This window comes from Rhododendron vialii, chromosome 7a (genome assembly GCF_030253575.1).
Source record: "Rhododendron vialii isolate Sample 1 chromosome 7a, ASM3025357v1".
Taxonomy (NCBI): Eukaryota; Viridiplantae; Streptophyta; class Magnoliopsida; order Ericales; family Ericaceae; genus Rhododendron; species Rhododendron vialii.
Window position 1 is genome coordinate 5,111,788 of NC_080563.1, and position 27,885 is coordinate 5,139,672.

Consider the following 27,885-nt stretch of genomic DNA (forward strand, 5'->3'; position numbering starts at 1 on the left):
CTGGTGAGGAAATTTCTCAACGAGGTGATCCCTCCCATTGCTCCTTCGCGATGTTGGAATACGTGAGGCCCGAGATTCTGAAGTGGATACTGTGAAAGAAGGTATGTGACCTCTATTCTGCTCATCTCTGCCTATAGGTCGACCCCTGTGTTCTGTGTTATATGCTAAGAGTTGAACTATGCAACGAAATGGATCCGCCATATCGAGAAACCTGTCCATCATAGACTCTCGACTGTCAAAATCCATTTCATTTAATCTTTCAATAAGCTGAGCTGTCCTATCAGATCGTGCTCCCTCGTCAGTATGTCTCTGGGCGTGCATGGACAACTTACTCCAGTGAGGGTGAATAGAGCTTAGCGAAATTGGTCTATCCACAGAACGGTAAAGTGCAATATCGTGAAAGCATGGCAATCCGTGTGTCCTTTTGATCTTACAAAAGCAAAGGCCGGCTTCGTTATCAGTGCGTTGTGCCTGATTATGGATCAAGTTCATTGCCTGTAATGAAATGCGACCTCTGATTTCACTATAAATGCCTTCATGTAGATGTATGTGTCGTGGAATGTTGAGAGATTCTGGAACGACCCCTGAATATCCCCGAACTGACTGGTCAACATCTTTTCTATTTTCTTAAAAGATGTTTGAAGCGAGGACATGGTATCTCCCAAGTATCGTTTGAGCTTCGCATGCGCAGATTCCGCCCTGCAATTTAATAATACATTGTGTTAAATAGGAAAGTTACATAAAGTTTTCTTTAGCGCAGGACAGTAAATATACAATAACTATAGGAAAGTTACATTTGGCTTGAATTGCTCCCGAGGTGCATAAAGTAGTTTATATATGCTGCAACAAATCGCTCTTTGTAAGGACCTAACCATGTATCCCAAAAATATTGTATGGCATCAGAGTATTGCTCAAACTCTCCGCACATGGCATTCCATCTTTGTTGCAAAGACATCGGTGTCGATGAATGAATAAGCAACTGCCATGCTTCGAAAAACTCGCCCCACCTCGTACCAAGCATAGAGCTGCACTTCTTAATCACACATTGGTTTATATGCCAAATACAAAGGATGTGTTGTGCGAAAGGGAAACATATTCCAATGGCACCAAAAAGTGCCAAATCCCTATCTGAAACAATCACCGATGGCAACGCTGCCCCTTTTTCAACCATCCATCTCTTTAAAGTATCCAATGCCCATATCAGTCGCTCTTTCGTCTCATTATTCAAATATGCAAACATAAGAGAATAAGTTTTCATTGTGGATGTGATACCCACAACTTCCAAGAGCGGAATCTGATACTCATTACTCTTGTACGTCGCATCAATAATCAACACGGACAGAAAATTGACAAATAGCTCTAGGCTTCTGGGATGAACCCAAAGAATATCTGTAATTTCATTGGTGTGTTCATTTGTAAGATAGTTGTAAATGTATCTTTTCTCATTTAATTCATTCAAGATGTACCCAATAGGAGATAGACCCCCCCCCAGTTGCTCTTTCTTATACAGTGCCTTCAAATTGTAAATACTCCTAATTCATGTACTAATTGACGAGTCTTGTTGTCTCAGGAAATTAAGAATTTCTCGAGGTGCAGTGCTGCTAGACATATCACGAACTAATTGCTGTTGGATTGGGGTCAGCCTTGATGGGTACTCATGTCCCTCAAAACTTTCAGCTGGTTCATGGTTATGAAAACCTTTAATAACCTTCAAACTCCACATGACACCGTGTGGAGGTTGTGGTACACCTCGCAGCTTAAACGGGCAATCACATTTTTTAGTTCCAGTATTCCTTTGCATTGAATGCCCTTCCTGTGGCGGTTTGTACAATCCCCCCCTTTCACAAAAAAGAATGCACTTCGGCATCTTGTTGCCTTTTATACTAGCAGATTTACTTATGACAATTACAAAACCATTTTTCTTACCAACTCTTCGTGCCCAATCTACTATGACAGCTCTATTTTCAAATATCTATAACAAAAAAAATGAATATGTATAAGCACAATGTAATATCCCGTATATTAAAAAATTAATTCTTGCATGTAAGCTTTAGGTGGCAAATAAGTGGACTCCGAGTTCCTGTAGCGATGCCAAAGGGTTGCAAGCTGCAGTGCCCTAAAATGACACCGTCCTATGCAAGTCCCATTTATGAAGGGGGGCCCAATCATCCATATTTGTCTTAGTACCTTTTTACCTAGAGAAAAAGTTCTTTCCTGTAATATCCGCCCCGGAAATTTCGGTATTTCAATTACTTTTAATTGAATTATATGTTTTGGGGGTTAAAAATCGTAAACAATAGAACTTGCAAGGGTCTTATAGGTGATTTGCGATTAGAACATAAGTTAAAAATAGATCTCGCTTGCACACGATAATCTTTTTATAGGTTTACGAGTATCCTGGAGAGATATTTCTCCCCATTCTTCTCTCATACGTGAACGGCGTACGTGTATAGAGAGAGAGAGAGAGAGAGAGAGAGAGAGAGAGAGATATATATATATATATATATGGTTGGAAAGAGGAGAAGAAAAAAAGCGGAGAAGAGAAAGAGGAGAAAAACCCTAGTCTGTTCTTCACGAAATTATTCAAGATATTTAGAAAAGTTGTTAATTTCTGGAATTTTTACTAAGGGTTCAATAGTGTGTCTATTGTATTGTGTTAAATTTTTAGAATTTTTTGAGAAATATGGAAAAAGATAAAAATCGTAAACCAAGCTGTGGTAAGATTCCTATTTTTGAACAGACAGCTTATAGAGCTGCGGGTTTCATCAATTTTTTTATGGTTAAATAATTCTCTTGATTATGGGTCCTTTTGGGTTTGAAAGATTGATAAATTATTGATGTTTTGGCGTTGGAATTACTAAAAAGTATTAAGTATTCGATTTTTTATGAATTTTCGAACACAAACTGTTCTGCTAGAAATTGTGTTGTTCTGCTCAGAATTTCTGAGTTCGGGGGTGATTTTGACTAGGTTCATTTGTTTTGAAAAATCAAGGAAAAATCAGGGTTGAACTTTGATGAGTGATAATGGTGTGTACCAAATTTGGGGTTTATTAGAGGCATATTCTAGGTTTGGCGGAATTTACAAGTTGGTGTGATCCTGCTGGATTTTGTCTTTGTGGTTCCGACATGTCTTGGAAAAAACAGTCATATCTTTTAGTTCGGGTATCGAGTTTGCGCACCAATTTTTTATTTGGAAACTAGACTTGTATGCCTTTCTGTATATGTAGGATTTGTGGCTTGTTTTGTTATAGGTTAAATCAATTTTTTGTTTGAAGTTGGTGGACGTGCAAAATCTGTAATCTTGGACAGTTGTGTGAGTAACTTCGAACAAGCATAATTTTGTCGTTCGGACACTATGTTGGACAAACTTTATATCAAAATTTATGTACCGGAAGTGTAATTTCTAACGGTGGTGGTCTCATGAACTAGTTCTAAACCTATTAAATGTTATGATCATTCTAAGACAGATTGATTGTGGAATATGTTGTCTTTTTGGAGAATTGAGAAGTGTTTGAGTTTCACACTTATCGTGAGATACTTTTAGGTATGGACTTGGACATATTTGTATCCGTTATACATTATTTAGCTTCTTATTAGCTTTATAACATTGTGCCAAGTGTTCGTTGAATTAGTAACTAATATGAGTTAACTTGTGGCTAGGTAAAGAGCCGGTCATTCGGAAGGTGTCGAAACCTTAGTTTGACATACTTTGGTCGACACAAAGGTGAGTGTGTTTGATATGGTTATATTCAATAAAGTATTACATGGTGGTGATTGTATATCATGCTAATTGGGATTTAGTTAATGATATGTGTTTGTTGGGTGTTGATTGTACTCGCTAAAGGATTGTGGAGTGAGTCACACCATATCGTGGGACATGCCGTCTAATTAACGGTGAATGGGAGTGTGGTGTGCGGGACACAATACCTTGAGTACATGGGATGTGGCAGACGTGCCACTGTATGTTGGTGTTTACACATGTGGTTAAACGATTGAGTACTTATGTTGAGTTTTGTGTGGTTTACATTCAAGTGAGATATTCCTTCGGGCTCTGTGGTATTTTATTGAATGTATTCTATATCTCACACACTCTGGTTTTCCTTTTTGGATTGCCAGGTCACAGGTGGTTGTAGAGTTGGTCCACTACCGGTCGGCATTTTGGAGACACTTGGATTAGTATCGAGTGTTGGTGTTTTTTTGGGTCGAATTGGTTGTAATGGGTCAAACTCTAATTTTTGTTAAACTCATTTTGTGACTAAGATTGTCAAGTACTTAATGATTTCAAGTTTTTAATTATGTGGGAAACTCTGTTAATGTTTTAACTACTTATGTTGGGATAAGAGGCAGCAACTTATGTATTATGTAAGTTCGTAAAATTGTTGACACGTTGTTTATGTTAAAGTTAAGTCTTTTGCTGGGGTTTTACTCTGTTATGTGCATGGTTTATCGTTTAGATTTTGTTCTTTAGTGTGGAATGCCACGTGATCGTGTCGGTTCGGGCCCAATTCGGGTGTCATTCTGGAACGAGGCGTGACATTTCCAGTCGATCTGCAACATAAAATTTGAGTTTATACGCAAAAAATTGAGTTTATTTAATGTCCGTACAAACAGATTTTTTGAGTAGATACATCATTTTGCGGGTCCTACAGTATGCACGTTTCGAATTTTTCAAAAAAATGCGCGAAGGGGGACCCACACAGGACTGTCCGGATAGCCCCCTTGATTTGGCTTTTTTTTTTTTGTCTCAACAATATAAACTGAAGAACTAAAAATATATTTACTGACAAATAAGCTGAAAAAGATAACTCAAAACTTGACATTTTTTAGTTCTTTCAACAAAACAACAGTCCACCACAAAAATATGTGTAATTCTTAGATCAAAAAATAAGATTCTTTCATTCGTAATATTTTAAGGTCTTGACACTAAATTAAAGTCCTCATTGAAACTTTAATTTGGAGATATCATCATTAGATTTTAACAGTTAACTTTTAATTATTTTCATTTATGAATATATTATCATTACACTTGAATTTTTTGGAATATACTTGCTTTTGTATGTTATCTTTTGACTTATTTTTTTGATCCATATAATTCTATTTTCTAAATTTATATAGTTGAGACGAGTAAAAGAGGCCAATATTTGTACAATAATTTTAAAAGGAATTCACTGAAAAGAATAAATTGATTAACAAAAAACTATACTACGAAAATTAAGACAAACCATAATTAGTTTCAGCATATTGCTTAAAGAAGTAAAAAAAACAAAGTGAGATGGGCAGCTTAGGGTGCCAAGGCAAATATGAATGACTGGGCTTCATAAATGGGAGCTGTGGTTTTTGACTTGCATAGGACGGTGCCGTTTCAGGGCACTGCAGCTTGCAGCCCTTTGGAACGTAGGGAAGATAGAATGAAGTGAAAGAATTAAATTTTCTACGTTTTTTGTTGTGCTACAAAAAAAGTACAATATTAATAAAAATAAATAACAAATATGTATAATATCAACAGTAATAACTAACCTGGTCAATCGTAAATTCAGCTGTGTAATCACGCCCAACGTAAGAGCTGCTCTCCTCACAAGAAACATCATTCGCAACATCGTTCCCAACTGACCAACTTTCCGAAAATGAAAAATTGTACTGATCCATAATGTTTTTTTTATGAATTACGAAAATGAAATCAAAATAGAGGAAAATTGTGAAGATGTGGTGAATGAGAGTAAGTATAAATATATAGACTAAGGCATATACAAGTGAATATATAGGCAATTGAATATATAGGCCAACGTTCTGTCAAATTGTTGCAATATGCAACAATCCTATCAATGTTGCAAGTTCAACTTTGAAGTAATCACCTGCAAAGAACCTTGAAGCAATCACATGCAAACAACCTTGAAGCAATCACCTGCAAGGAACGCTGAAGCAATCACCTGCAACTTAAGTTGCAAAACCAATTATCTGAACTTTTTTTTTTTGCTTTATTTAATTAATAATGTCTATACTCTGTATTTTTTTATTCATTTATTCAAATGTTTCGATTTTCAATCCGGTTGAATCGGTGGAAAGATCTTATATTTTTTTATTATTTTATCTTCAATGGTCATAATGAATTTTTGGCCTCGCAAAATCAAATATCTCTTAGGGCTAATCAACGAGAGCCTTAGAGTTAAAATTTAATTATTGCAATTTAGGATAAAATTATAAGGAAACTAAAATCTTTCCACCGGTTCAAATGAATTGAAATTTGGAACACTTAATTTTTTTAACCTTTTTAAACAGTTTATATATTAAAAATATAGTTAAAAAATTAAGTGTTCCAAATTTCAATCTGTTTGAACCGGTGAAGAGATTTTAGTTTCCTTATCATTTTATCCTAAATAGCCATAATTAAATTTTAACTTTAAGGCTCTCGTTCGTTAATCCTAAGAAATATTTGATTCTACGACTTTCTTAAACCTAATCAACGTTAAAAAAATTAAGTGTTCCAAATTTCAATTCGTTTGAACCGGTGGAAAGATTTTAGTTTCCTTATCATTTTATCCTAAATAGCAATAATTAAATTTTAACTCTAGGGCTCTCGTTGATTAGCCCTAAGAGATATTTGATTCTACGACTTTCTTAAACTTAATCAACGAAAGTCTTAGAGTCAAAATTTAATTATGATCATTTAAGATAAAATAATAAAAAAACTAAAATCTTTTCACCCATTCAAATGGATTGAAATTTTAAACATTTAATTTTTTTAAACCTTTTTAGACAGTTTATATATTAAAAAATATAGTTAAAAAGTTAAGTGTTCCAAATTTCAATCGGTTTGAACTTGTGGAAAGATTTTAGTTTCCTGATCATTTTATTCTAAATGGTCATAATTATATTTTGACTCTAGGGCTCTCGTTGATTAGCCCTAAGAAATATTTGATTCTACGAGATCAAAAATTTATTATGACCATTAAAGATAAAATGATAAAAAAAATAAGATCTTTTCACCGATTTTACCGGATTGAAAATCGGAACACTAAAATAATTTTAAGTAAATAAAAAAGAAAAAAGATACAAATTATAAACATTATTAATTAAATAAAAAAAAATAACAGAAAATGGGTCCGGATATTTTTGGACCATTTTCGGTTTAAAGGGTGGTGGGATCGGGGGTAAAAGGGGTAAACGGTAACCCGTGTCAGGAGGGTCTGACACGGGGGCGAGCAGTAATTTCACTAAAAAAATACCTCTTGAAAGAGCCACTTAACAAACTGCGTGGAGTCTTTTCAAAAAAAAAACAAAAAAACAAACAAACCGCGTGGAGGGGCCACTTAACGCGTGGACAGGCCGCAGCCACTTCTAGTTGACCTCAAGTCGTCGATTTCCAAAGCATTACTAGTATTCTCTCTCTCTCACCCATACCCTTTCCTCTTATCACCAAATTCTCTGAACATGATTTTCCGCTTGACCAAAAAAAAAAAATTTCCTCTGAACATGGCAGCTCAAGCGGAAGCCTCGTACAATGCAACCCGTAATGGTGCGATTCACTCGGAGGGATTTTGTCGTCTCTTTTCACTAGATGAGGTACTAACAGCCACTAACAACTTTGATGATACATTAGTCATTGGGAACGGGGGATTCGGTAAAGTATATAGAGGCTTGATTACTTATTTGGAACGGGGAACGGGGGAGCTTCGTACTATGGCTGCTGCCATAAAGCGGTTGAATGTTGAATCCAAACAAGGCGCGGGAGAGTTCTGGACGGAGGTCAAGATGCTTTCAAAGCTCCAGCATACTCATCTTGTTTCGTTGATCGGCTACTGCAATGAACTTTCGGAGATGATCCTTCTTTACGAATATATAGGTCGAGGGACCCTCGCCGATCATCTTTATAAGCTAACAGGAAGTGGTCAGATTGTTTCTCCTCTCACGATGGAGGAAAGGCTTAGTATTTGTATTGGTGCCGCCCGAGGACTAAATTACCTTCATGCTGGTACCATTACCAACCAAAAATTCATTCACCGAGATGTGAAGACCACAAATATTCTACTAGACGATAACTGGGTAGCCAAGATTTGTGATTTCGGGTTGTCAAAAGGGACTACAAGTTATTCAATAACCCATGTTAGCACGGATGTGAAAGGCACGTTCGGGTATTTTGATCCAGAGTATTTCCTAACCCGGAGATTAACCACGAAATCTGATGTGTATGCCTTTGGTGTGGTATTATTGGAAGTGCTATGTGGGAGGCCGCCTGTGGATACAAGACTGGTTGAGGAGCAAATCGGTTTAGTCCAATGGGCTCAACATTGCATCAAAAAGGGAAAACTCAACGGAGTAATTGATCCCTCTCTCAGTGGACAAATTGCACCGCGTTGTCTGAAGTCTTTTGTTGAACTTGCTAACAAATGTTTGCATAAAGATCGAAAATCACGGCCCACGATGGCTGAAGTGTTGGGCAGCCTTGAGCTTGCATTGGTATCCCAACAGAAAGGAAGAACAGAGGGAATAATCAACAGGGCATTTCAAACTATGGATCGGTGGTTGAGGGATAGGAAGGACAATGGTTCCTCAATGGGACGATCAAAGGTAGATGTGACTCTGGAATCAGATGAAAACAGTGTCACCCACTCTAACGGTCATTATTCATTCTTTGAGGAAGTACTTCGGTTGACGGAGAGGAACGGCAATGGTTCCTCCGGGAAAGAATCAAGTGAAGTGATTCGGGAAATAGACAATGGTCCCTCAATGGGACAATCAAAGCAGGGGCGGAGGTATGTTGTGCCACTCCCGTTCCAAAATTACCACAATTTTATTTTATACAGAAAATGTTAAATAAAAAATATGTGAATAATTTGAAACAAAAGTTTGCTTTTGTTTACTGGTTAATGCACGTGCTTTGATTGCCGTCGGCGGGATTTCGAAACTCATGTTTTTTGAAATTCTTTTCCATTAATTGGAGAGGAACGTGATCCATTTGTACATTTATTTTTTTCACAAGTTTAGTATTCTGCTGCACCTAATTTCCCCACAAATTTTGTGTTTTTAAAAGTGAACTCAAAAACATTTTTATTTTCATACTTATATCATTATTAGTTATTCTTCAAAACCACAAAACACAGATTTTTCTTTATCATACATGCCACAGATTTTGTTTAAGACTTAAGTTTATTTGAGTTTGACTGAGTCGAGATCGGAGAATGCTCCAAGTCCAAGATTATTGTTTATTCTTTCGCCCAAATTATTATTTATGATGCATGCTCTGACGTACATGCTTCACGGATTTCAATATTTTTACTGTTTTTCTTATAATATCTTTAAAATCAATCTTGAACGATTATGGAGATTTATAAGAATGCTGAATTATATTTTGATAGAACTTTAAACTATTTTTATTATATATTAATGGATGATTAAGCTATGAAAATATTATGGTTAATGTTGAGACACATTCATTTTTTCTATCATTTAGTATATTGATCTTTTTAGTGCCACCTTCAATTACAAATTCTGTTCCGCCACCGAATCAAAGGACATGACTTGAATGTTTGTTATCCAATATAGGATTGCCTTTGAGGTAAAGGATTGGAGAAGTTTGTTGGGTTTTGCCCATGAATATAGACCCAATAGTGTTCAGCCCAAAAAGAGAATTTGTGAGCTAGTTATTTTTTGTGAAAGTTTCTACGCACGTGTGTGGGAGCCGGACCCGGGGACCCTACCGAGCGGCACCCCTGCCGAGCGGCCAATCCGGCCGTTCATCTCGGAATCAACGGCCCGAATCGAAACATCTTTTTCCTTTTCTTTTTCTTTTTTTTTAAATCCGTTCGGTACCTTTACATCCGGGCCATCCAAAACACTTTTGGACGGCCGAGATGCGCTCGGCACCGCTGCCAAGCACCTCTGCTTGGCAGCATCTCCCAATCCTAGTTTATCTTGGAAGCTAATAAGGGTTTTTTCTCCTGGCAAAAAAGAAAATCCGTGAGTGCTCCTGTGTGTGGTGTGTGCGCTTTTGGTGGAGAAGAGAGGACTGTACTACTACGTGTGTGCGTGTGTGCGCTGCCGTGAAAAAGGGTAAAACGTGGGAGTGCACTGCGTGTGCTTGTGTTGTGACGGTGCTAAGGAGAAATCAAGGCAGCCACTTTTCTCTCTCTGATCAAGCAATTGAAGCAGCCTTTGTGTTCCTTTGTGGGCTGATTTGCTTCGGTTGGCGCCTTTCAGCTGTGTTAGAGAGTTTTGGATAAGATCTTTACACTTTGATTGTTTGTTGAATAGGATATTTGTGAGATCTTTGATTTTTTTTAAGCCCTTTACATTTATTCAACGCACTGGTTCCCAGTTTCATTTGAATTAGTTTTATGTATGGATGTTTGTCATCCAAGATAGGATTGCACGTGACGGAAAGAGTTGGAAAGTTTGAACTGCATTTTTCGAGCTTATATTTTAGAGCATCTCCATCTGAGGTCCTTATCCTTTTTCTTCTCTGAATTTGGGTCAAATTTTCAGAAAAATTCATTTTGGGCAAGAGCGTCTCCAATGGCAAAATCTTATTTTGACCCAAATTTATACACTGTGTTGGGTTGCTAGTTTTGTTTTTAATCATTATCTTATATATTTTTTCAATCATTACCTTATATCTCTAATTATTAATTTCATTTCTCTCTCTATCTCTTTAATCATTACTCCTATTTTCAATCATTATTCTATTCCTCTCTCCCTTCACTATCAAAACTAAACTAAACTATCAACCAAATAAAGCCCCATTTTTTAAATATTCTGTGGCATTTATCTCACCGGTGAAGCTCCGAATGTCTCACGTGGAGGTTGGAAGAGATGAGGTGGAAGTCATTGGGGCCGTTTTCTGAGGAGTCTCAACAGAGGGAGATGTCGGCGCCATTGAACTTGAGAGCATCGTGGAGTGAATCAAAGAGCTCAGGCCGGACTAAGTTTCAAGACATAAACATACAGTGAAGTATGTGTGTGAATATCTATCTACAGTTGGAGAGAGAGAGGAGTGGGGAGGGGTGGAAAAATGAGTATGAATTTAGTTTGTCTCAATTTTGGAAAAGAAAATAGATAAAACCCAAAAATGATAAAGAATTTGGGTCATGATTGGAGATGAATTTTTGATGATTTTACCAAATTTTGGAATTGGATCTTAAAATTGGTCATGCCTGGAAATGCTTAACAACTTAATTAAGCTCTTGGACCATTTAGTAATCCATAAAATATTTCAAATACTGACAGGAACGTAGAAAAATATTAGTAACAACGCCATTATCCCCTATGCCTGATCTCCCATCCGCTTACCTCTGAGATAAAGGAAGCATTTGCTCCATATGTGGATGAGGGTCGACCCCTTCTCGTGCTCCCTTCTTGGCTTCCGTTTGGGCTTTTGCGACGCCAACTTTCATGGAAATCCCTTTTTTGATTTGCAGTCTTTCAGAAAATTAGTCCTCTTTCTTTGAGCTGCACTATATACTATGTGTTGATAAATATCTATTTGTTGCTTGTCAGAAAAATAATTCCTGGAATGTCTTCTTGATACTGCACTTTTGCAGGATATTAGTGGGCGCAGATGGTTTTTCAGACAGAGCTGAGGCGAATATAAGCCCTGATTCACCTGAGTTTGCTTCTTTTGGTTCAGATTCTTCAGAAGGTAGTGGATCTTATTATTTGCAAAAGATGTGATCAGAATTCCATATAGTCTAACTTGATCTGTTGCAATTTGAAGAGGGCCCTGGGATAGAGGAATTCCAAATCATTGGCGAGGCTAAACCGGGGTACCGACTTCTAGGATGCGGATTTCCTATTCGTGGAACTTCTCTCTGCATGTTCCAGGTAAAGTGTTTTGTTTCATACTTCCTTTTACATGAGAAATAGTTAATCCGTGACCGGTACTCCATACATTAATAGTTAACTTCCTTTTCATAAAGAATATTTTTTGCATGTCAGTGGGTTCGTCATCTTCAGGATGGAACAAGGCAGTACATAGAGGGTAAGTATTGGAATGACCTTTATCTACTTAATGCGTAGTTGTCTTTTGACAGTAACTTTTTTGGCAATAAAATACTCAGACTGAAAGAAATTGATTTCCATAATCTTTTTCTTCTTTGTTAATTTATTTTCCCTCTCTCACTTTCTCTCCTTTTGGCATTCAGGAGCTACAGATTCAGAATATGTTGTCACTGCCGATGATGTGGATAAACATATTGCCGTTGAGTGTATACCAATGGATGACCGAGGCCGTCAGGTTTTCTACAAACCTTATTTTAAAGATGTGGTCTTGTTGTATAATACTTCGGTATAGAACTATCTGCTTGTGCTGAAATGAGATTGAGCTTAAAAGGATCTTTTAGTATGCAAAAAAACTCAAGCAACCTGCACTGAACAAATATGTCACATATTTTGAAGGAATCCCATTAGTGGAGTGTGATATTTAGTCACAATGGTTTGGTTGTCATTGGTAGTCCTTATGCTGCCTCCTTGTATGGTGGATAGTCATTGAGACATCTTGCCCAAGGAGTGCATTTTTCTAGTGTTTTGCTCAGCATATTAAGTATTTTGGTCACAATTTTGGAATAGTTATTTATTTTCATATTTTTAAGTTTGCTAATAATGTATGATTTCGAAGTCTTGAGGTTGGTGTGGTGTGCATACATGTTTGCTAAAATGCTTAGTCAGGCCCACCTTCCACTAGGTTGAAGTTGTGATTTAGTTTGCTTTGTTCTTACGGCTACTTTTTAGAAAAAGATTTATATGGAGAAAGGCCTGTGATGCTCTCCAAGTCTAAATTATTGATTTAGTCCATTATGACATAGTCATAACCAGCTTGACCATTTGTGAAGAAAACATACTTACCAAGTCGAGACTCAAGAATCATATCGTCATTCATAATCCTACTCATTTCATGAACCGATTTGAATCAAGAAGGTTAAGCGTACGTTGTAGGAAATGGGTTAATTCTGTTGAATGATTCAGTAATTGGAGAGTAATAAAAGAAGTTAGTTTTGCCATGGTATCGGTCTAATTGGTATACAGCTACGCCTATCTACCATTGATCTCTCTTGTCGCACCAAAAATCTCGAGCCATATTTATAGTTGAAGCGAAGAAGTTTAATTCGGTTATGGTGTGTTACTCCATGCATACATGGTTAGCGTTTAGAGCTGGGTGATAATGTATCTTTTTATTGTGGTTGGCTTATAACATTCTTGCTCGGGCGAATGTACTTCCAAAAGCAGTGTCTTCATATGATACAGTTTAGTTTGCAATGTTTGAAATGTACTTCCCCTAGCTTTGAACACCAGACACAATAGATAATTGTTTCCCATAACTACAGCCAACCTTACATCTCAGAATCCTCTAACCTACAACTATTGAAACCCCCACCTAACTTATCTTTTCCATTCCTCGAATCCTTATCCTACCTTATACAAAACCTAATTCAATGATTTCCATTTTCCAAAACTGCTGCTATCTCAATATTAGGCTGTAGTTGTCTAATCTGTCTTCCCTACATCAGTTCTTCACATTACTGGTTTTCACTTTTTCCTCTCTTCACTATCTATGTATCCCAATGTGTGCACCATGTGTTCCTTAATTTCTTTGGAATGTTTTTGCATGGGGAGGGTATTTTCGTTCTCTGGACAAGCTAAGCACCTTCATACTATCTCGACATCTATTTACCATGGCTCTAGCTTTGCATAATGCCCCACAATATTTTTCCTAGGGACCTCAATCACCCTGATTGATCATGTTGCATTTGAAACTGCAATATTCTGTTTCGTTAGTGTTCTGGTAAATGAGAATTTATCACCGAAGGAAAGGAAAGTACAAGAAGATGGAATGCAAACCTTCCAAAACGAGTGAACAAAACTCAAATGCCAAGAAAAGAGAAGGACAATTGCAATATCATGGGCAGCGATTATCTGCTATATAGGTCCATTTAGAAGCCTCAAATGGTAGTACAGACGTGTTCATTTAATGAAGTAGCAGCAGATACTTCTTAGCTTGAATTGAGCAGGTTCTATGTAATGAAATTTGTGAATTGGTAAACAGGTGGATGAGACATACAGTTATAAATGGATTTGTTTTGTTTTTTTTGGGTGTTTTGGAAACAGGAGATTGGTTTGTACTGTATTGTACATGACACGGTCAATAAGATTGATCTAAAGAGTATATTAAGCTGATAAATTATCAAAATCAAAAAGAAGAAAACTGGGGAAAGCTGAAGAGTGAAGAAGCTTCTGCTTATTTAGGTTGGAAAATGAATGCTTCAGCTTTAGGAGCTGAACAGCTTGAGGGAAAGCAGAATAAGCTATTTAAATCAGTTTGTAGAAGGACCCAATGGCATACTGAAAACCAATTAACCGCCACTAGTGCTTGTTCAGGATTCCTTAAAGTGCCAGATATCCCTGGCTTATGAATGAGGATCGGAAAAGCATTGGATGAAGAGTTATTGATGAATATTGAGATTTAGCTCTTAGAAACTTTAGTTTCGGTAGAATTTTAGTATTTTCTCCTTTTTGTTACCTCATCAAATAACATCGTTTTCCTTTCTGTCACCTTATGGGCATAATTTTATGCACTCAGTACTGACAACCTCTCTCTAGCCGTCACTTGTGCCTTTCTCCTTCTTTGTCTCTCTTCCCATTCTCTACTGTCCTGTTTTATTCACAATTCTTCATAAGACGTGATATAAACCACAACATCCTACAAATGAGTAGACTGCACAACTGAAAACTTGAAATGCTGAGTACAACCATGCCTTGGTATATGTTCCTTAGCAAATAAAAAATGGCTTTGATATGTGCAGTTATTTCCGAGACAGTAAACATACCAACCAACACAAGAAGTCCCTAAACTAGGTAAAATATAAAATGAACTTCTAAACTAAGCAAAAACTCTAGGTTGGCTCCATTTACACCACACAGACAGAATGTTCTGTACCATTGATCAAGTGTTCGTTTAATAACCTAAGAGTGATTTAGTGAATTCCGTAGCTATAGTAAGGTGGCAAGGAGAAACCGTACTGTATGTGAGAACGTTTTGTAGAACTTCTTCCAATTTTATGAAATAATATTGTTACCAAGTGTGTGAATCAACCTCATTTGATAAAAGGAAACCATTTAATGATTGTGTGGAATGGTGAAATAAGTACAACGAGAAGTGTGATGCTCTGCGCTCACCAGAGGGAAGGGTTGTCAGGACATGTACTTTACCTTGCTATGGACATCTTAATTATTAAATGTGTTTGTTCAAGCCTCATGGTCTGAGAGATCCAGCTGGGGAAAAACATTAATTTAACATTACTTAATGTAGTTTTTTTGCTGTAACATTCACGCATATTCAGAAAGGAATATTCATGATTATTGGTATGGTAATGCTGATCCTTTTTTTTGAACGGCATTGTAATGCTGATCCTGACTGCATTTAGTTCGTAATTCTTTGTAATGAAAGTTCTATGATGTATTTTTCTTAGTAAGTAATGAGTTACAACATGACAAGGGACTTCTGACAGTTTTCTTCAATTAAAGCATCCAACTTAGAACTAATAGGTAATGAGTGGAGAGGCCGCCCAGGCTCATATACTAGTTTTGGAGGAGACAATTAACCGTTTTGGGACATACTTCAACACTCCCCCACATTTGCGACTCTTGACTCGCACGCGGGAGGGGTAAACAAACGATCCATGACACATGGATCACAAAAAATATCTGTGTACTTGTGGCACAAACAATGTGGAACAAACTATCAATCAATAACGAAATTCTGCAAAACCCTAGTTCTGATACCATATTAAACCGTCCAACTCAAAAATCAATTGCCAATTAAAGGAGATGCTGCCGTATACTAGTTTTGGAGAAGACACTTAACCAACGTGGGACAAATTCCACCATCTTCTATTGGCTATTTTGTTCTTTTCATGACATTCAAACTTACCTCATGCTTCTCTTATCTGTTTTTTTTTTTTGGTCCTAAATGTTTTCCCCCTTTGGAAATTCATGCCCTTATTAGCTAATTAGAATATCTCTCTCTCTCTCTCTCTCTCTCTCTCTCTCTCTCTCTCTCTCCACGCACCACAGAAAACAAAAAACACACACGTCTCTTTTTATTTTTCATATGTTTTTGCCACTATCCAATATAGGTTCTCCACTTTAAGTTTTTTTGCTAAATAAATGGAGTTTGACCGATGTTATATGAACAACGAGAAGACTAATCACTCCGTCAAATGCCTGTCTTAATGACTAGATCTCTTGTGACCTCAATCGGTGTTGCTGGGAATGGAACATTTCATATTTTAATGCTCTTGAATGCTACTCAATATTTTTCCCCCCGCAAAAGTAATGCTCTTGAATGCTACTCATTCTCTGCTTGTTCTGTACAAGGATATGTTTTGTAGGCATATTGCATGAAAATTTGGGCTCCTAAATCTTTTGTCTATCTGTTTACTGTTATCAGGGGAAGCTGGTGCGGCTTTTTGCTAATGGTCAAAACAAAATTACCTGTGGTATGTATATTAGGACATTTTTAGTTGATGTAGTTCCTTTTATTTGGCAACATGAGGCAAAATTGAATTTTTCTTTCTTTTTCTTGTTTCTTCTTCATTCTTTTGCTGATGAAATGAACAAAACAGAAGTTATACCTCTTATAATATGTTATTTTCTCCTATTGCGTTCTTGTTTTTATAAAAATCTTTTAACAAGAGGAATCAACTGATCTTATCATAAGGCGAACTGCGAACTGAGAAGAATGGTAGTGCCCAAAAGGTATCCAAAGTTAAAGAGTTCTCCTTCGTCATACTCTTCAAACGACTATTTTCCCGGTTTCAAAACAGAATTAACTATTCATCTGTCTTCTTTTGAAATGCTTATTTGCCGCATCTACAAGCAATTAGGAGAGCTCATGGCTGGGACTTATTTAAAATGCCAACTTGAAAGTTCTTGGATCATTGTTTCTTAGGACAGTAAACCCCTTGTAACTCGAATCTCAAGACTTAATGATCATGTTGTTACCGTGCAAAAATAATTAATAAAACGAAATACTATTCAAACGAATAGTGATAAGTATTTCGAGTATGACTCCACAGGGATTGTAAGGCTGAGTTACAGTAATTCCAATTAATTTCTATATTAATCCAAGAAAAATATTGATTGATTGTTGATTTCTTAAAATTATTGAACCGTAATTAAAGCAATAAAAAATGTAGAAAAGAGTTGATGGGAAAAAACTTTAGGGTTTCAAATCCACTCTTCTCCCTCATAACCTGAATATGTTTCGATTATAGGTCAACTATTCAAATCAATCCTAATACTGTAGGATTGCAAGCCCTAGTGATATCTCCTAATGATTATTTATAAATCACCAATCGGCATGGACTATCTTCGCCTAGCCCGAATCGTCTTAGTAGCACAAACCGTCTCAAATCAAGCACAGACCGTTTCACCGGCACAATGCGTCTTACGTAGTATAATCCATCCAACCAATTATCATAAAACAATTAAAAATCGTTGTATCAACGTGCATCAAACCTAGGATTTCATACACAAGATTTGATGGAAGGAATTAATATTGTGAATAAATCCTTGAAAGTCATACAACCATGATTTGAATAAAAATCTAAATCAAAACATAAATTATATTACTAGGAGTTCGAGCTTCATCTCTGCCCTAGAAGAAGGTTTAGCCCGCTCATGGGAAAGAGAGAATTAGAAGTTCTTGATTGAATCTCCACATTCGAATGACTCCGATGCCTTCATCACACGTCAGTCCTCCAGACTCCAATTCCACGTCCACAAGCTGACTCCAAAGTTAGTAGCATCATCTTCTTTATATAGGGCTTTAAGGCATTAATTCCATGAAAGGCCCTTTAGACTTTGTTTAACAAGTAATTAACAATCCAACTTATTCCAACGTGGAATAACCTTGCACTTTGACCACGCACTGCTATTAAATCTTCTTTTTATCCAATATTTTGAGCAATGAGCTTGATGAACCTATAAACACAAAAATGACAATAAATATTAAGTAGCGAAGATAAGTGACTAACAAATGTAGTTTGGAGGGCTAAAATATCAATATTTCAGAACTTATCACTTAATTAGAGGTAGAACTCCTTAATAGGTTGAAACATCCAATGAAGCCCAAATCGGAGGAGGGTAAAGTTATAATTTTATGAGTTTTAACAAGAAGTGGTATACTCTCCAAGATAAATTAAAGTAGATAAAGACATGCTTTTCCAAAATACTTCCGAAATGGTTGTCCAAACCAAGAGGAGGCAATGAGCGAAATTAGCACATATAAGCTACATTAATTTCATTGTCAAAAGAATGAAAAACACATGGAGGGAAAGAAAAAATTCATGATTAATAGCTTTTCTCTCTCTTCTTTACTTGGATGTTATAATTGTCAATATATTTTCTAAAAAGAACTCTTGTTTCCCCAGACCCAGATATACAATTGGAGATTGACACCTATGTCTCTAAAGGTGAAGCCACATTTAGTATTCTGCTGCTGGTAGGTTGAATTTAGCTTCCAGATTTATATAAGATGAGCATCGTTGAACTTATGTTTATTGCATATACAGTGGCATAGCAATATCACGCTGAATTTGCTAGATTATAGGAAATTTTTTGCATTGTCAAACCCAGATACCGATTGGAAGATATTTGCACTTGTTGGTTTCTGTTTCTTTTATGATGAGGGGGTCGTGGGGGCGATAGTGGTGATGGGGATAGAAATGGCATGGTGTAATTTTGCTCTCTATTATGTTCCAAATTTGAAGTATTTTTGATGTTTTAGATACCAAAGAGAAAAAGAACTTATGATGCTTAGTTTGAAAGTTTTGGAAGAATAGATCTCTCTCTCTCTCTCTCTCTCTCTCGTGTCGATTATCTTTCACAATTGGTACTCTTCATCTTGATGTTACAATCATGAATTAAATGCTCGTGTAGGTATGTCTATGTAAGTGTAAGTTTAATGGTTTTTATCAACATACTGGTTACTATTTGACGGAGGAATTGATATGAACAAGGGGAGGGGAACCTAAAGCAAGAGGAACCACATTGGGGGAGGAGGTCAAGGTTGAGAAAGGCAAACTGAATTGGTAGAGGAAATCTGGTAGGGGTAGAGTGCTCGGTCTTTGTGACTGAAAGATGGTGATAGAAACTTGAAGTTCCTACCAAGATGGTGAATACTCCTTGATAACTTGACCACACTGGGAGCTTGATGGAAGAAGAAGAGATTAGGGAAGTGTTACCTTCAGCGGACGTAGGAATTTGATAAAAGAGAGGGTCGGATGCCTTTCTTTTTTGGTTTGGAGGGACTATGGTGGGAAAAGTTTAAATTTGAAAGGGCTAAAGTAAAATCATTAAAAGTTTGAAGTGGCAAAAACACCAAAATTCTATGATTAGTATCAAAATATGCATAAAGAAAATGTGATTACTCAAAGTTTAGAGTTGTTGTGACCCCCCCCGGCACCCCCTTTGGTTCATCTCTAAGCGGTGCATTTGTGTGAACAATCGTGTAGACAGTGCTATGAGAGGAGACCTCTTTTTTTTAACGTACTAGACTTGGTAAAATTTTGATTTTGATGTTGAAAGAAGGCCAAACATATTCTTATGGACTCTTCTCCTAAAAGGCATGGTTTTGCTCCATTGTCCATGATGTGCTATTTGGAGGGAAAGGGTAGATGAACCTTTGAAAAGGCCAATTTGGGTGTCTTAGGCTCAACTGGGCTCTTTTTCATAGCTTCCAGTTTTTGTTAGAAGGAAAGTTTTGTGATTCATATATTTCTTTTATTGAATTTGTAGCAGACGTTTCTTTTGTAGAGATTGAGTGGCTGATATTTCTTATAGTATGCTCCTGGTGTGTGCCCCTTTCGGTGCATTTAATGAAATAGTCATGATCTCCCCAAAACCAAAAAGGTTCTTGATCCTCTTTGTACTCCTGAATGGTTGAGGTTTGAGAGTAAACATAAGATGGATGTGGCTGAAATGTGTGCATGTTTGGAGGAGTTTACACCTGCAGATAATATACATAGACCCATGGTTACATTCGCTTCTTTTATACACTTGCTGAGACTGAGACAATGGGATCATCATTCCACGTAAATTGAGATTTTGATCTTCTGTTAGTTTTTCTACCCTTAAGATGATAAAATGGATATGTACCTGTTTGAAGATTTTGTTTGACCTGATTTTTGAAAGATTAGCATTAAAATGATTATTTCTTAACTAACTTTCCATTGCATGGACATTTTCAACAGATGGATGCTTCGGAGACTTGGGAGCCAATAACTCTCGTTTTGAAACGATCTGGCTACCAAATCAAGGATAACAGATCCCAAGAAACTTTAATTGCAGAGAAATTCTCTAAAGATTTATCGGTATGTTTTTCGCTATTGCTTATTGCCTTGAAAAGAAAATTCTAAAGGCGGTGTAGGGATTCAAGAATTTAGTTTGTAAGCTGCCTCAAATGATCAAAGTTGTGTTAATTGTTAAAAACTCATAAAATTCAACTTGTTGGACATTCTAGAATCTAGATTATGACGGTCACCTTGCCTGCATGTTGAACTATATAATGCGTCATTCTAGAATCTAGATTATTTTGATATCTGGATTTTCTTTCTGTGACTAATAACTTATTGAGTGTTCTTATCATTCCTTTCTGTTGCCAGATCTCTAAAACTAGGGAAATTCCTTCACTTTACTCTTAGTTTTTATATCAATGTTGTATAAAATTCTCTAGTGTTGCTTAACTTAATCTTGGAAGGGGTAAGATTACGAGAACCAAATTTTTGTGTTCATAAAGTTCATGCTCTAAGCCTCCCCAAGGTAAATTTTCTAGCTCTGGACCTGCACCTAAAATATAAATATACCCTGTCCGTTGGTTTGTTTGTAAACCTTTATTTCCTTAAGATCTCCGTACAAAGCTGACCTGCTAGTTCAATTAGCCAAAGTTAACCAGTAGACGTCTGATGCGAGAAGAAAAAATAATCGCAACTTATGACGCTTAAATACATGAGTAATACTTCGTTGACACCTTACTAAATTGAGTTGTCTCTGTGGCACGATTCTGTGGGAAGATTTTCAGAATTCTCCTTGACATGATAACTATTTCCACATGAAGTTCCCCTATGAAGCATGGTGTGAGTTGTAATGTTTTCACTGATAAATAAATTTTGCAGATCAAAATCCCTAGTGGGGTCTCTGCTCGATTTGTTTTAACATGTTCGGATGGCTCTTCACATTCGCTCAACACATATAATGGTGTTCGGTATGATACCATCTTACGGCTAAGTTATCTTTATTGTTTTCTTGGAATTCATCTTCATTTTCCCATGATGTGTCATTGTGGTGTTGCACCTTTCTAAGCTCAATAAGATTAGAATCAGTAAAGGGAGAACTATGAAGAACTTGTTATGTCCGCTAATACCCACGTGATTCAGTGGCATTTGTTTGGCATTACCTCAGATGTTAAGGTCTTGATTTCAGCCTTCAGCTCCCCCTTTTAGCCAATGACGCTGTCACTAATGTGATAGGCTTGTTACAGCCTTGTGTATGTGGTGTTGGACTTTCTGAGGGAGTTGAATGTCTAATTTGATGTTTTTCTCATAATGTCGTAAAATAACTGAATGAGAATGTAAACCTCCAACGAAGTAAAGATATGAAGTTGGATTTCGCTTTTAAGGGGCTTAAATCGATTTCAATACCAAATGCATCATTTCACCATTTGTTTTGGTGCATGTATCTCGTGGGCATCGGAATTCTACTATTGAGTTCCTGCCCTTGTTCCCTAATTTGTAGTGACTACTTCAAATGTTTGGATCCTAGTGTACCTACCAGTTTTTTTATATGACTCTTAATAAACTACTTGTTAACTTTGACTTATATTTCAGAAGCATTAATCTTTATATATACAGTAGAGGGAGAAGAAAGAAAGGAGAAATTGTTGGGATGCCAAGATGTTGTGCCCTCCTGATATGTTCATTGATATCTGATGTGGTGCTCTTTTTTCTTTTCTTTTTTTGGATCTGCAGAATGCGTGATACTCTTGTATTGACCATGAGAATGTTCCAAAGCAAGGTATTGTTTGCAGTTCACTGACGTTTTGTGCTAGTCTTCCATAGACGTCCATATTTTTGTGTCTATTATTCACTATCATTTGTTTTTGTTTCAAAACCAATTGGCAATGAGTAAAGAGGCTGCCTAGGCTCATATGCTAGTTTTGGAGATTATAATTTACCAATATGGGACAAGCTCTAACAATTTCTATAGAAATGAGTCTTTGCAACTTAGCTTCATTGAAATTTCGGGATCTTTCTACATTCTTCAATGTGAAAATCTCGATCTCCAATCTTATCAACGATTAGTCTCTAGAATAATCAACACACTTAAAAGATGCTCTCAAAAGTTTTTCTTATCTGTTCTGATCATGAATGTACATAGGAATGTGGTGTGAGATGCACCAGTCTGGTAAAATAGTTCATATTTTAGAATTGGTTATGTAGATATAGTAACTATTCGATTAGGATGCATATAGAGCTTTGTAACTCTCATGTCATTTTCACTCCTTGTTTCAAGATCTTAGAATTTTTCAAGGCACTACAGATACATTAGTATTTCTCGTCACACGTATTTCCAACTGCATGATAAGCTGTTTTGAACTACCTTTATTTTATTTTATTTTATTTAAAGTCTTTGATCCCATAAGTGGAACGATTTCATTAACATGGAAGAATTCTTTTGCTTTTATGGGCAGGCGTTGGATGAAAGGAAGAAAGGAAGAGCGTAAACCCTCGTTTTTCTCATTTAGGCACTGTACGTACAAGTCATTATTCATTCTTTGTAGAATGTAAAGGAAAAGAGGAGAGAAAAAAACCCAGTAATTCTGTATAAGGTTCATAGATTTTTTTAGCCGGAAAACAGTAAATCCCTTCTTTGTTTTACACCCCTGTGATTGTAACTACTATATAGGAAGTCAACTCGAGACTGTTAATTGCAAATATTGTCTTAGTTGATAATTTCTGTAAGGTTTTCTTTGCAGAGGATTGATCCTTGCATATGTGCTATATTGTAATAATTTACGTAAGAGCATCTCCATTTGGTCATTTTACATGTGTCGGGTCAAATTTTAGTCAGTTGATGAACGCTTTTGCAATTTTGTTGCTCCATTGAGCACTTTGGAGACTTTGTTAGATACATAACCTCCTCTTGATTTTAGAAGAGTCGTCTTTTTTTTTTTTTAATCTGCATTTTAGAGTCATAGTTAGCTGCAGCTAAAGAGAGATAAAGGGTGAGTACTTTTACGTGGGTCCATTTTAACTTTTTTTTAAATCTGACACTATAAAGCACCTAAAAATGCCAAATAAACCACTTTTCTATTTTCTCTATCTAACAATCCTAACACGTAATTTTTTAGCCTCATTTTTTAATTTTTTGTCATATCACAAACAATTTTTAGAAGTCAAATGTAAATGCTCCAAGTCCGAAAAAAACATGCTTTTCTTACCAGTAGGCAGTAGTGTGTATGACAATGTTAAAAATGATAAAATAGGCTTGTCCAGGCTGAAGAGGCTGCTGGTTGAGTTGGTTGTTCTCCCTAACATGACCGGGGTGATTATGTGTTGAAATTGTGATGTTGGTCTGTTGGGTTTTTCCTTGGACTGGATTATAATCTATTCTATTGTCCAGTGTGATGATAATTGCACATAATCTCTTACTTATTGATAAAACGGGAACGGATTGTGCAAGATTTGCAAGGGATTTTGGGTTTAAATTAAGCGTTTTGTCGGGCACCATTTTTTTCATTGGAAATCTGGTTGTTGCTATGTCACCAATTTGTTTGAAGTTGAAGAAGTTCAGCAACGGCTCTCATCAGCAACTGCTGGTGTTCGGTGTTCCCAAGAGCGGAATCTATCAAAGAAATGAAACGTAACAGAGAAAAGAATTGTCTAAGGCTGTGTTTGGTGCCACAGAATTGGTATGGTAGGTTTGGACTTATTTTGGTTAAATTTTGTCTAGGATGGCATGCACTTAGCAAGGCTTGGCTTTTAATGCTGCTACTGAACTTAGATGCCGCCTCTAGTTTTAAATATATGGCTTGGATTTGAAGCTGCCAAACCCAAAAAGGAGAAATTTTTTATTGTCATTTCATTCTCTTCTGGCTAAAGGGTAAGGACCGTGTTTGTACTTAGCAAGGCTTGGGTTTATAAAAACGTTTCACAATGACTAATTGTAAAGCAAATAATTGCAACATGGATTATTGAAACAGAAATTACAATAAGTATAAACAACAATAAAAGAACACCCCACTCACGAACCACAACAAATCAATGCCATGCCGAGCCGAGCCAAACCCCAATCATGACCCAACAACTCCACAACGCCGATCCTCAAAACACACCCACAACAATAATAATATCCATTGACAAAACCAAACCAATGCTGAGCCATACCCCAATCAATCCACGAGCCGAATCATACCCCAATCAACACCACAATTCAGAGACACAAAATACCAACCAAATCAGGATATGCCGATCTGCAAAACACACATCGCTATGCAAGTATAATCCTTGTGTAAATAACCGTTGTTAAAATCGCGCCTATACAAACGGCGGCCGACCCAACATCAGTGTGTGTGCGTGTGACAACATACGGGGGTGCATACATTAAAGGAAAAAAAAAAACGAAAAAGAGACCAACAACGGCTACAAAACTACTGGCCCGATCGCACCCATTAAACGGGTGCCAACACAAATTGGTTAGGCTAAGCCCATCCACCTCAGGAATAAACAAAGCCTTGTACACGCATTCGGCCCTCCTAAACCACAGCGGAGACCCAACGTGGTCGACCCAGAAACAGCCCAACAAAACACAGACCCATTCTACTGCTCTGCATGTGAGATCAGTCAGTCATCAGTGGCAATTGGCAAGAGGAAGGCAGGCGTGAGGGAAAACCGGCGAATAGAGATCGACAGGAGAAGGCGTAGTTCGGCGGTACAGCGATTACACAATTGGAGACGGATCGGCGAATTAATAAGGGACGGGTACGAGAGCCTTCACCGGAGACGGGGAACACAGATCGATCGACTGGGGGCTGGCTCGACGACGGCTGAACTTGTACTACAGTGGCTCGACGACGGCTGAACTTGTACTACAGTGGCTCGACGGGACTTATACACAGCGACGTCGGCGCCGGCCAGATCGACGAACCATCAACTCGAGTGCCACCGCTGAACTCACTGTTGCCCCGACTTGCCCGTACCTCTCTCTCTCTCTCTCTGTGGTTTCCTTTTCCCTCCCCCTTTTCCCTCCCTACTCCCACCTCGAGTCCTCGACATCCATCCCCACTCGAGTTGATCATCCTCGTTCTGGCGGGCGCCTACGTTGCCTTTGTGTAGTCGTCGCTGTGTATGAGTCCCTTCGAGCCACTTAGTACAAGTTCAGTCGTAGTCGTCGTCGAGGTAGCCACTATTCGATTTCCCCGTCTCCGGTGAAGGCTCTCGTCCCCTTCCCCTAGTACTTCATCGAGGTAGGCAGACACCGGAGAGAGAAGAGTACGGGCAAGAGTGAGTTGAGATTTTTTGATCATAGGATTTGGAACGAATTGCACACCTTACAATTTCAGAAAATATTACATGCGATCCCTTTTTCAAAAAGAAATAAATACTTATTTTTAAAAAAAAAAAATTTAATTTAAAAATTATGAGCTAACGTAAATATTTTTTTTATTTGATAGATTCTTTTGAGATAAATTTTTTTTTAATATGGTGTAAAAAAATTATTTTTTATTTACATTATTTTTGAATTCAAAAATATAAAATAAATACTATTTTTTAAGAAAATATTTTGAAATGACTATAAGTATATTTTCTTATATTTTGGTGTAGTTTTGAATGGGTCGCACGTAGCTGTGATCCCGGCATATACAAAATGGTGAAGAATGTATCAACAGCTGGGATCACCCCTAAAGTATGATCGGACGTTTCGGGGGAGTATTTGAGAGGCAAGCAAAGTTTTGTGCCTCTTTCTCGTGTGCCAAAGAAAGAAGACATGCCCATCACGGCATCACCACTTGAAGGCCTTGTATTTTTTGGGGATTTCTCTTAATTCGACATTCCAAGTTTATCAATGATGTGTCACTATTGATGTGGCACTCCAAACCGCGTGGAGGTGGCCACAGCCGCAACTTCCTCGAGTTGACCTCAAGTCGTCAATTTCCAATGCATTCTCTCTCTCTCACACAGGTGAGAGGGCTCCTAATTCCCATCTCCATTGTTACTAGCAAATTCATTCTCTGAACATGGCAGCTCAAGCGGAAGCCTCGTACAATGCAACCCGTAATGGTGCGATTCACTCGGAGGGATCTTGTCGTCTCTTTTCACTGGATGAGGTACGAACAGCCACTAACAACTTTGATGATGCATTAGTCATTGGGAACGGGGGATTCGGTAAAGTATATAGAGGCTTGATTAGTTATTTGGAATGGGGAACGGGGGAGCTTCGTACTATGGCTGCTGCCATAAAGCGGTTGAATGCTGAATCCAAACAAGGCGCAGGAGAGTTCTGGACCGAGGTCGAGATGCTTTCAAAGCTCCGGCATACTCATCTTGTTTCGTTGATCGGCTACTGCAATGAACTTCCGGAGATGATCCTTGTTTACGAATATATAGCTCGAGGGACCCTCGCCAATCATCTTTATAAGCTAAGTGCAACAGGAAGTGGTAAGAGTGTTTCTCCTCTCACGATGGAAGAAAGGCTTTGTATTTGTATTGGTGCTGCCCGAGGACTAAACTACCTTCATGCTGATACCGATCAAAGTTTCATACACCGAGATGTGAAGACCACGAATATTCTACTGGATGATAACTGGGTAGCTAAGATTTGCGATTTCGGGTTGTCAAAAGGGACTACAAGTCATTCAATAACCCATGTTAGCACGGATGTGAAAGGCACATTCGGGTATTTGGATCCAGAGTATTTCCTAACCCAGAGACTAACCACGAAATCTGATGTGTATGCCTTTGGTGTGGTATTATTGGAAGTGCTATGTGGGAGGCCGCCTGTGGATAGAAGAGTGGTGGAGGAGCCAATCAGTTTAGTCCAATGGGCTCAACATTGCATCAAAAAGGGAAAACTTAACAGAGTAATTGATCCCTCTCTCAGTGGACAAATAGCACCGCGTTGTCTGAAGTCTCTTGTTGAACTTGCTAACAAATGTTTGCATAAAGATCGAAAATCACGGCCAACGATGGCTGAAGTGTTGGGCAGCCTTGAGCTTGCATTGGTATCCCAACAGAAAGGAAGAACAGAGGGAATAATCACCAGGGCATTTCAAACTATGGATCGGTGGTTGAGGGATAGGAAGGACAATGGTTCCTCAATGGGACAATCAAAGGTAGATGTGACTTGGGAATCAGATGAAAACGGTGTCACCCACTCTAACAGTCATTATTCATTCTTTGAGGAAGGACTTCGGTTGAGGGAGAGGAACGGCAATGGTTCCTCAGGGAAAGAAGCAAGTGAAGTGATTCGGGAAATAGACGAAAACAGTGACTCGTTCAGTCGTTCTTCACTTATTGAGGAAGGACATCGGTTTGAGTCTACCTTCTCTCTTTCTTGATGCATTTGTTCTGCCTTTACTTTTATTCAACGCACTGGTTCCCAGTTTCATATGAATTAGTTTTATGTATGGATGTTTGTCATCCAAGATAGGATTGCACGTGACGGAAAGGGTTGGAAAGTTTGAACTGCATTTTTCGAGCTTATATTTTAACAACTTAATTAGGCTCTGGGACCATTTAGTAATCCATAAACTATTGCAATACTGACAGGAACGTAGAAAAATATTAGTAACAACGCCATTATCCCCTATTCCTTATCTCCCATCCGCTCACCTCCGAGATA

General features: G+C 37.6%; 2 protein-coding genes across 7 annotated transcripts in view; both read left to right on the forward strand.

Annotated features, from left to right (window-relative positions):
* The window catches only part of LOC131334179 (receptor-like protein kinase FERONIA), a 51,256-nt gene that overhangs the window by 13,110 nt on the left and 10,261 nt on the right, over positions 1 to 27,885 (forward strand). For 2 of the 3 annotated variants that reach the window (XM_058369084.1, XM_058369083.1), the window contains exon 2: positions 26,226 to 27,573. In XM_058369084.1, the coding sequence (XP_058225067.1) occupies positions 26,282 to 27,573 (1,292 nt within the window). In that variant the 5' untranslated portion in view covers positions 26,226 to 26,281. Of the gene's footprint in view, positions 1 to 24,880; positions 25,026 to 25,477; positions 27,574 to 27,885 lie in introns of those variants that run through there. The other variant, XM_058369082.1, reaches the window with a different exon arrangement.
* Positions 7,414 to 23,084, forward strand: LOC131334178 (receptor-like protein kinase FERONIA). 4 transcript variants are annotated; one of them, XM_058369078.1, is made up of 11 exons: positions 7,414 to 8,750; positions 11,535 to 11,619; positions 11,704 to 11,814; positions 11,929 to 11,971; positions 12,135 to 12,226; positions 16,436 to 16,484; positions 18,420 to 18,490; positions 20,241 to 20,360; positions 21,162 to 21,250; positions 22,014 to 22,059; positions 22,736 to 23,084. In XM_058369078.1, exons 1-11 carry the CDS (start codon positions 7,429 to 7,431, stop codon positions 22,766 to 22,768), a joined length of 2,061 nt encoding a protein of 686 aa, XP_058225061.1. In that variant the 5' UTR covers positions 7,414 to 7,428; the 3' UTR covers positions 22,769 to 23,084. The 4 variants fall into 4 exon arrangements, 3 of the variants coding, with proteins under 3 accessions (XP_058225061.1, XP_058225062.1, XP_058225063.1); XM_058369079.1 differs by lacking the exon at positions 21,162 to 21,250; XR_009202069.1 differs by lacking the exons at positions 18,420 to 18,490; positions 21,162 to 21,250.